Below are 10,392 nucleotides of genomic sequence, written 5' to 3' on the forward strand. Positions count from 1 at the left end.
TTTTTTTTCTCCAAATAATAGGCATTTTGGCCCATGTGCAAGACTCAAACTTTACATCTTAAAAAGGCTTGCGTGGTTTCAAATTATCTGTCTTATCTTTATATCATAAGGATGATTTTAGTGGTTAATATTGATCAAGTGCTATGACTTTCTTTTTCCAAATTGAACTTAGGAATCCAAAGTTTAGTAGGCTCAATAAAATATTTTTGGAAAGAAGAGTCCCACAATTTGAAGCACAACTATAAAGTCCACATATGATTTCTCACATATTCAGTGCATAACTCTAAGTCACATTCTTTAGGTTCCTTCTAAAAGCTATATACTTGATAGCTTACAAACAATAAAGTATAGCTCTAAGTCTCATTTTCTAGGTGAGTCCTTTTGTGTAATGGTAGCCATTTCTATAACTTTCTTAAATAGGTCAAAGTTAAAATAGCAAATGCATCTTTCATAACTAAAGATTTGTGCTACATTAAAGTCTTTTGATATGAAAGTGTGTTAATATTATTTCTTGATGTGTTTATGCGTTTATTAATTAATGTGTTATGTGTGTCATTACATTGTTAAGGTGTATTACGTGTTTTAAGTATTTGATTAATTAATGTGTGTATGTGTTTTAGTATAAAAATGTGTGATAACATTATTATGTTTGTGTTGATGTGTGTGTGTGTGTGTGTGTGTGTGTGTGTGTGTGTGTGTGTGATCTCTTAATACTTTGTGTAACCATGGCAGTATGGAGCATGCTGAAACATCTCATGCAAGAAACAATGTCCATGTACCAGACATTGTTTTGTGTACTCCCAATGCACGAATGAATGTGCGTAAAGCCAAAGACATGGCTAGGAGGAAGTCAGTACAGCGTGCCCTCAAACGTGTCAAAGGACACAACACTTCCGTTGTATCCCTAAAGATCCTACATTGGTTAGATGCAATTGAGAAGCAAATCAAGAGTTTAAACAAATGTCAAAGAGCTTCAAACTCCTTCTGTCAAAAGTTTGGTGATCGCCTTCAAAGAATCGAAAAAATCCTAGTAGAAAAATATGAAGGAGGCTTGGCTGATGGGATAATGTTGCAAGACGAGATAGATGAAATAAAGGGCTATATAGGAGAAATCTATGAGTTGGTTCGTAAGCACTGGCCAGGGTGTTCTTTGGAAGACCATGCAGAAAAGTTGCGAGACCTTGCTAAGAGCAATAATCGTATAGAGGATGGAGTGTGTGAATTACTGGCTCAAAGGAATGCAAGCGTGCTTGCACCTGAGAGCATTTGCCTCGATGTGCATGTCACTTCTCTAAAAGTTTGCCTCAATAGGTTCTCTGCAATGTTGAACCTATTGAATCGTCGCATGAGTTCATCATCCAGTGCATAGTGCTCTTAGCATATTAGGCGATTTCAATAACTTTTTTTCGGATCCTCCGATAGATATGTCATTCTATTGTTGGGTTGGAAAATTTTCATGTCATTTGGACTTTTGTATGCCCCATGATAATGACATAATATGCTCTTTCAATTTATATTCTTGCACATGTAAGATTATATTGTTGCTTATGTGATGTTATAATCTTCAAATTTTATATTGAAATAGTGTTTAGAATAAATTTATCTTGAAGAAAAATCTTTGCTAAAGCCTTCCCTAAAAGATAGGAAGAAATTTTAGTGTGCAAGGGACATAAAAGTATGCAATTACTAATATCAAAGTACATTTTTCTTTTTATATCAGGTTTTTCTCGGCAATGGTACTTCCAACACATTCTGTGCCTAGAGATCGTGTATTGCGTGCACGTAGAGAAACACTCAAAATTACTAGACATAAACGTAGGCACATTGCAAGAGTTAGGACTGAATTACATGTTCGTGACCATGCAAGATATATGTATGAACAACATCATGCAAATGGAAACTATATGGATGTATGCATCCCAAATCAGCTATATCAAACCAATCAATTTCGCGCTGCATCTTGCTCTACTGCTCATGATTTGGTATCCTTTGAGGTTCAGATGTCTACCGCAGCTCGACAATACAATCCTAATGGTGGCTTGAGTGTGCGTAGGCAAATGCTTAATGTTACGAGAGCTGAACGTATGCACATGGCAATAGTTAGAACAGAATTGCAACAACTGCATCATGCTACCATAGATAGAGATAGATACAATAGCATCCAAGCTACAAGTGACCAAATGCCAGTTGCACCATTATTGTCATTGAAAGTTCAACCACCTCCTATTCGTCAAGGAGACAATGCAACTATCCACAATACAGATGTTGAGATGTTGGATAACCATGAATCGCTACCCTTTGGAGTGGGGGTACGTAGCACAAGTCCACAAAGAAATGGAAACACAAATAATCCAAATGGTGGATTAAGAAATTGTAGGCAAATGCTTGATGCTACTAGAGCTGAACGTAGACACAGGGCAAGAGCAAGAACACAATTACAACAATTGTGTCGCACTACAACAAAGACAATTGATATAAATGCTCAAATGCCTGGTGCACCATTACTATCCTTAGATGTTCAATTGCCTCGCCTTATTCAAGAAGAGAATGAAGCTATCCATAATGCTGATGTAAGTACTGAGATGCTACATGACCAGTATAATATTCAAGCTCCTATGTTTCTACCTCAAAATGGTGGATTTTGTTCAATTCTCCATGACATGCCACCTAATTTGGATATTCATCCATCAGTAACAATTTTGCTCTTCCAAAAACCAGATTTGCATGCAATTGGTACCCTTTGCAAGGTTTGTCACCATTGCATGGCTAAGTTGTGGCACGATGAAACTAAAACAATGCGTACAACTTCGATTGGAAAGCATTGCTGTAGAGAAGGGAAAGTAATTTTTCCACCTCTACAACAACCACCACAACCTCTGTGTAATTTGCTTGATGGCACACATCCACAAAGCAGAGAGTTCAAAAAAAATATACGTGCTTATAATAGCGCATTGGCTTTTGTTTCAATGGGTGCAAAAATTGATGAGCTTTTGCCTCAAAATGGAAATGGTTATACTTTTCGAGTTCATGGATCAATATATCATCGGATGGGTTCCCTATTGCCAAGTGAGAATGGACAACAAATTCCAAAGTTTGCACAACTTTATATTTATGACACCGATCATGAGTTATTGAATCGCACGGGGGTTTTACCTGGGCTTTTGCCAGACTTACTACAAGAGCTTCAACAAATGATGCATGATCACAATGCATACGCACAGGCCTTTATAGCAGTTGGTGCAAGCTTGCAACGCAATCCATCAATAGAAATAAGAATGTCCATTTTTCAGAATCGATCCACGTCTAGACGATATTCAGTTCCCACTGCAAGTGAGGTTGCTGCGATCATGCCTGGACAAGGTGATGATGATACACTTGATCATCGTAGCATTCAAGTTCGCACACGACAAGGCCATTTGATTTATATTTCTAACTTACACAAGGCATATATGCCACTATTATATGTTCTTCTTTTTCCAAATGGAGAGGATGGATGGCATACTAAAGTTCCATATGCATTTATTGATGCTCATATTAATGCCAATAATCTTGCAAATAAAGATTGTGTCACTCAAATGCAATATTACGCTTTTCGACTTCAGATTCGAGATGATACTAATGGATGTCTTTTAAGGGGTGGTCGCTTGCTACAACAATACATTGTCGATGCTTATTGTAGCATTGAACAATGTAGATTGGCTTGGTGTCGTCATAATCAAGCAACATTACGAGTTGAAATGTATAGGGGATTGGCTGATATGGTCAATGGTTCAGATGCAGTTGATACTAATATCGCTGGGATTGGTGTGGGCAGGAGAATAGTATTGCCATCTAGCTTTACAGGTGGACCAAGATTCATGTACCAATTATACCAAGATGCTATGGCAATTGTACGTAGCAAAGGTAGACCTGATTTATTTATCACCATGACATGCAATCCTAAGTGGTCTGAAATTACAGATGCTTTGTTGCCTGGTCAAACTGCACATGATCGACCAGATTTAACTGCTAGAGTTTTTCATTTGAAACATAAGGACATGATGCAGTCAATAGTGAAAAAAGAGTTGTTTGGTAAAGTTTCTGGATATGTGTCCGTCATAGAATTCCAAAAGAGAGGCTTGCCTCATTCACATACGCTCTTGATATTAGAACCACGCTTTAAGCCACTAGAAGCACATCATTATGATAGACTGGTGTGCGCTGAGCTGCCTGATAAGGAAAGGTTTTCGGATTTGTATCGAATTATTACTAAATGTAACATACATGGTCCGTGTGGTGAGTTCAATCCAAAAAGTGCTTGCATGGTGGACGGAAAGTGTATAAAGGATTATCCAAAAAAGTTTATACATACAACTACAGTTGATAAATCTGGTTATCCTTTATACAGACGTCGAGAGGATGGAAAAACTCATAATGCTAATGGTAACCTCTTGGATAACCGATGGATAGTGCCTTACAATCCTTATTTGAGTTCCAAGTATAGTGCTCACATAAATGTTGAGGTTTGCTCGACAATTGCAGCTGTCAAATATTTGTATAAATATGTATATAAGGGCCATGATCGAGCAACCATTCGGTTTACAAGTACGCGTGGTTCCGGATCCAATGATATTGCCGCAGAAAATATTGATGCACAAAATATTGATGAGATTGAGAGGTACTTAGATGCACGATATATTTCAGCTTCTGAAGCATGTTGGCGAATATTTGAATTCAAACTTCATGATGAGAAACCCGATATTCAACGATTGCAAATACATTTACCTGGAGAGAATACTATTTCCTTTCGTGACTCTGATAACATACGTGATGTGGTGCAAAATGAAAATGCTCAAAAAACAACTCTCACAGAATGGTTTACATGCAATCGTTTGCACCCTGATGCTAACACAGTTCTCTATCAAGACTTTCCGATGTTTTGGGTTTGGAATGCATGCAAAAAAATGTGGACAAAGAGAAAGCAAGGAAACACATGTGGTCGAATATACTTTGTTTCACCTACGTGTGGAGAAAAATACTATTTGCGGTTACTACTCACTGTATGCAAGGGGTGCACATCCTTTGAGGCATTGCGTACGGTTGATAATGTGGTATATTCAACTTTTAAGGAGGCTTGCATTGCAAAAGGAATGTTGGAAACAGATGATGAATGGCAAATGTGTTTGCGTGAAGCTGCATTGATGTAAACCGGTGCTCAATTAAGAAATTTGTTTGCATCCATCTTGGTATTTTGTTCGCCTGCCTGACCTGGGGCTCTATGGGAAGAGTTCTTAGGTCCGCTGACAGAGGATATAAAACATCGACTCTCCTTGCAAAATAGGCGAAATGTCGATATGCAAGATGAGGCCAATAATCATACATTGATGCATATTCAAAAACTTTTAGATCAACATGGTCGCAATTTGACAGAGTATCATGGATTGCCTGAGGTGACAATGCAAGAGTATACAAATCCTTTGATCCTTGATGAACAACTATATGATAAAGTAGAACAAGAGAATACATTCTTAACAATGCAAGCTTTGTTGAATGATGGACAAAGAAATTGTTTTATGGCAATAATGAATGCTATTGAGAGTGGTTTGGGTAAACCATTTTTCTTAGATGGCCCAGGCGGTTCCGGAAAAACATTCCTATACAAATGTTTGCTTGCAAAGCTTCGCAGTCAAGGTCGCATTGCAATAGCTACAGCATCCTCTGGTGTTGCTACATTGCTTTTGCCACATGGTCGTATTGCCCATTCAAAGTTCAAAATTCCATTACAGGCAGATAATAATTCTACATGCAATATACCTGTTCAAAGTCATCTTGCAGCACTGTTAAAAGAGGCAAGTCTTATTTTGTGGGATGAAGCTCCTATGTTGCATCGTAATACCTTTGAGGCACTGGACAGAACTTTAAAGGATATAATGCAGTGTGATATGCCATTTGGTGGTAAAGTTATTCTACTAGGTGGAGATTTTAGGCAAATATTGCCTGTTGTACCAAAGGGTACCCGTGAGGATATTGTCCGTGCTGCTATATGTTGTTCCAATTTGTGGCAATATTTCAATGTTTTGAAACTTACACAGAATATGCGGGTCGCATCAGACGAGGGTCATTTTGTTGCATGGTTGCAAGACATTGGAGATGGACAAGATTTGACACATACTAATAATATATTGCAAATTCCACCTACATTGTTGTTAAAGGGAGGATCTATGCAAGACTTGATCAATTTTGTCTATTGTGAAATGAATTGCGTAATTGATTACAAAACATTCTTTAGTGGACGTGCCATTCTTGCACCTCGAAACAATGATGTGGAAATGATAAACAATCATGCATTGCAGCTAATGCCGGGAGAGGTTAAACAATACTACAGTGCTGATTCTCTGGATAGAACCGAGGAGAACTCATTCCTCTATTCTGTGGAATATCTAAATTCCCTTGACCTCGATGGAGGTATTCCTCCTCATATCTTGCTGCTCAAAGTAAATGCTCCAATAATATTGCTCAGGAACTTGAATCCTTCTAAAGGTTTATGCAATGGTACTAGGCTGGTATGCAAGGCTTTCAATAACAAGGTCATTGATGCAGAGATAATTACGGGGACCAATATTGGTGACAGAGTTTTTATCCCAAGGATAACTTTCATCCCAACTACACTGGAACTTCCTTTCTCAATGAAACGCTTGCAATTCCCAGTCCGATTGGCATTTGCAATGACAATCAACAAATCTCAAGGCCAAACGTTATCATGTTTGGGAATATATCTAAAAACCCCAGTCTTTACTCATGGTCAACTCTATGTTGCTTTCTCCAGAGTAAAGTCTCCGGATAGATTGAAAGTCTTGATTAATGAGAAAGAGGACATGGTAAATGGTACAATCAATATTGTATATAATGAAGTTTTACAGAAAGTATTGTAACCTCTGTTTTTGCAAAAGTGTAATGTTTGTTCTCTCATATTATATTTGCATAATGTTTTTATTTTAATACAATCAAAGCCTTTTTTTCTTCTTTGTTCGCATATCTATAAAATGTAGTGTTGTACTTTCTTATGCTCTTTTTCAGTAGTGAGTTCTTTGTCGATGAAAAGCAAGTTTGACTTATTTTCTCTAGTTTAATACTTTAATGTTTTAATCATATCTCTCATGTATGGATAGATATTCATGATTTTATGTGAAGCTAGACGTATGTTTGTTTTACTATATGAGAACATTGTGTTTAAATTATTTCTACCATAAAAGTTATTTGATCTTTCTATTATATTATATTTGCATTAATTTTTTGGTGCAATATCATCAAAGTTTATTTATTATTTTTTAATCATATATTTTTATGTTTTCTAATTTTTATTGATAGATGGCCCAAACAGTATTTGAATATTATCGTGCCTCTCCTTATCAAATGAGACTTCAAGAAGCATTGCGAACTGTTGCTACGGATGCTATTATCCTGAGAACTTTGGCTAGGGTAATCGAAAGATTACCCAATGATGGATTTACTAATGGAAACACTCCTTTATATATAGAAATTATATATTTTGGATGGATCCAATGCTATTATGTTAGACAAACAGATGTTGAGTACTTCATATCTCGGTCCCATACTAGACACATACCGAATGACTGGAGTAAATGGGAGTTTAAAGATTTATCATGTTTTGTAACTTTGCATCAGTTTCATCCAAATTCCGTCGACTGCTCTGCTAATATGAGAGCTAATCATATCACGTCCCCAGGTAATACTTACCATTTTTATTAATTAATGTTTTGCTTTATAAATTTAATATTCATATTTTTAAAGTTTTTTTTTCGTTTTTAGATGTTGCAGCACAATCTGGGGCGGGGCGTGTCACAGCTTCGCCCACACATGTTCACCGTGCTAGATCCACGGTTGATAATTCATCTAAGAAGAGAAAGCTTTCTTTTCAATAGTTGATTTTCTACAAGACAACTATCTTTTTGAAAAGATTTTATACTTTCTTTTCCATTTACCTGTTGTCATAGTTGGAATTCTTTCAGTGATATTTAAAAATCACTTTTGCTTCAGTTATGTTTTTCAATTATTATGGTTGAGATAATCGATGTTATTGTGTTGAATTATTAGATTTTTTAATGAAGTTTAAAATTTGCAAGACTACTTGATTCATTTCTAAGTGGAAGAATGTGTGAACAAATTAAAACATTTGTGCTTCACATCCCGGCGCGAAGCGCCGGAATGAGTCTAGGCGCGGAGCGCCTAGTATATAATAACATGAACTTTCGTGACATGCATCTAGCTTTTAGGCAACTACCTACAAGTGAAAATAAAATCAAAGATGAATTATGCTCAGATTATAAAGAAATGATACATCAATAACACAAGCTTAAAATATTTGCATGAAATTCAACAACTAACATATCTTCAATCGATTTTCTACTTAGCTTTACATTGCGAATGAAAAGAGATTGTACAGCTAATTCTTTGGAACATTTCCGAAGTTTTCCTGTCAGTAATCAAATAATCCGATGCTCTACTTAGGTTGACCACTTCATTTCACACTTTCGGAGTCTAAAATTATATTAAAATCTCGGCTTACAAATAATAATTCAACCTGCTCTTATGTGAACATCTGCTATTCGAGACAGGAGCTCATCCTTAACGTCCCTTCCCGCCTGTTTCCTAATTAGTAAATCACGAGTTAATAGATAGAACGCACCATCGATTGACAGTAACACGCATAACAATTCCAGAATCATGCGCAGGGGCAAGTTTTTCTTCTCTTCTGATAATTTGACCTTCAAGACAGCCGTTACCTTCATTAACCCTCGAGCTGCAGGCGAGTGATGAATCGAGTAGTGTTTTGTGGCATTGAGAAGGAAGTATATCTATCATCTTGCGTAAGCTTTAAAGGCTTATAACAAAAAGCAGGCATGTCGCCATATTTATGGTCAATATACACACCTTGCACTTGTTTGAGAAGTTCCATAGCACAGACTTTACAATGGGGATTCATACTACTTTAATGTGACAAGACGGACCATGAAATTCTACAACATCTCTTCATCTCGATCCTCTTCATACTAGTTCCAGCTCAAACGGGATCATATAAGTTTCCTTTCAAGGGCATGATCGACTGCTGCTGCGCACGAAGGCTGTAAAATCATGTTAAACCGCCCCGGAGATCACGAATGGATCTATAATTCAAGAGTTTTCACCTCGAGTAAACTGTCAAAATGAACTAGAACAAGTCATTACAAAGGCCTGATAAGGACTTTCGAGCTTGGACGTTTAAAAGGAAGGACAATCTCGAGGGAGCGGATTATTCCAGGTGAAGTAAGCGTAGAATGCAAGGATTTATGCAGGCCGGGTACTGCTAATTGAAACCAGGAAAACCAATAACGAGTGCTGAGACGATACAAGTACAAGTAGATCTTAACAACAAATGCGAGAATCGGACGAAAGTGGAACTCAACAGGTAAATGGAACAATGCCGGATACAGAAATGTATAGGTAAACGGAACAATGAAACAGCAATGGTCTACGTCATTAGTATTGATCATCATCAGATCAGAGGAATCTCACCGCTTCTTGCAGGCATCGTCTGAGCTTGTTACAGACAGAAGTGCAGATTTCGGAGAGAGAGCGTAAGAAGCCTGAAGCTAGGTTGATGCAGAAGTGGCAGTTTTCACCGGCCATTCTGGTGCAGCGACGAAGACTAACAGGAGGTTAAGCAGAACGAATACGACACCAAATGCAATCGCAGCTGCAAAGTAGCCGGCAAAGTAGCATTGAAAGAAACCAGGTCGAAAAGAATAACAAAATCGCTAAGCTGTGTTTTCCTGAAGCTTAAAAAGGGCGGAAATTGTTCTAATTTACAATTAATATTGTTGCAACATTCGTTATAGATATCAACATCCTAGACACGTTTAAATTTCAAGGCGCCTAGGCATAGATAAGTCTTTTAAACTTCGTTAGCATAGAAATAAAATGGAAATCTATCGTATTCAAAGCCAAAATGGTTTTTAAGTGTCTCATGCGACATTACGAAAAGGGATCTAGTTAACCTCCTGATCCTTATAGCCTAGCTTATATCCCAATTTTTGTAGATCAATAATTATTTTTTATGTATATCTATTCATGCGTAGAAATAGAAAATACAAAAGAATATTTTATCATATATAGTGAGTTACACTTGGATAGGGGTATGTCTCTCCTACACTATCGAGCCTACCATGTGCTCAACAATGGAACATAAGTGGAACTCTCCTTTTAAGAGCCCAACCTACCTCACCAGCTCTCACCTAGTCCTTCATGCAAGTAAGCAAACCAAGGATTACAAGATTTCTCTAGATATACCTCTCTCTCTCTCACTATAGTAGATTTGATTCACAATTGGAGATGGCTTCACAATCCTAGTGTGGG

General features: G+C 37.2%; 2 protein-coding genes across 2 annotated transcripts; both read left to right on the forward strand.

Annotated features, from left to right (window-relative positions):
• Positions 1-1,733: 1,733 nt before the first annotated feature.
• On the forward strand, positions 1,734-5,186 carry LOC148016849 (uncharacterized). The gene has a single exon (XM_087662365.1). It carries the CDS (start codon positions 1,734-1,736, stop codon positions 5,184-5,186), a length of 3,453 nt encoding a protein of 1,150 aa, XP_087518491.1.
• A 147-nt stretch (positions 5,187-5,333) lies between these two features.
• LOC148016850 (uncharacterized) lies at positions 5,334-7,922 on the forward strand. The gene is made up of 4 exons (XM_087662366.1): positions 5,334-6,733; positions 6,806-6,857; positions 7,666-7,726; positions 7,810-7,922. Exons 1-4 carry the CDS (start codon positions 5,334-5,336, stop codon positions 7,920-7,922), a joined length of 1,626 nt encoding a protein of 541 aa, XP_087518492.1.
• Positions 7,923-10,392: the final 2,470 nt, after the last annotated feature.

This window comes from Lygodium microphyllum, chromosome 22 (genome assembly GCF_053477565.2).
Source record: "Lygodium microphyllum isolate KBCC chromosome 22, Lygodium_microphyllum_v1.1.10, whole genome shotgun sequence".
Lineage (NCBI taxonomy): Eukaryota > Viridiplantae > Streptophyta > Polypodiopsida > Schizaeales > Lygodiaceae > Lygodium > Lygodium microphyllum.

Excerpts from the sequence above, each read along its gene's own strand:
- LOC148016849 (XM_087662365.1), top strand. The coding sequence starts at position 1,734 with ATGGTACTTCCAACACATTCTGTGCCTAGAGATCGTGTATTGCGTGCA.
- LOC148016850 (XM_087662366.1), top strand. The coding sequence starts at position 5,334 with ATGCAAGATGAGGCCAATAATCATACATTGATGCATATTCAAAAACTT. Across the intron at positions 6,734-6,805 it reads AACAAATCTCAAGGCCAAAC|AGTAAAGTCTCCGGATAGAT; the intron begins GTTATCATGTTT and ends TGCTTTCTCCAG. Across the intron at positions 7,727-7,809 it reads TAATCATATCACGTCCCCAG|ATGTTGCAGCACAATCTGGG; the intron begins GTAATACTTACC and ends TTTCGTTTTTAG.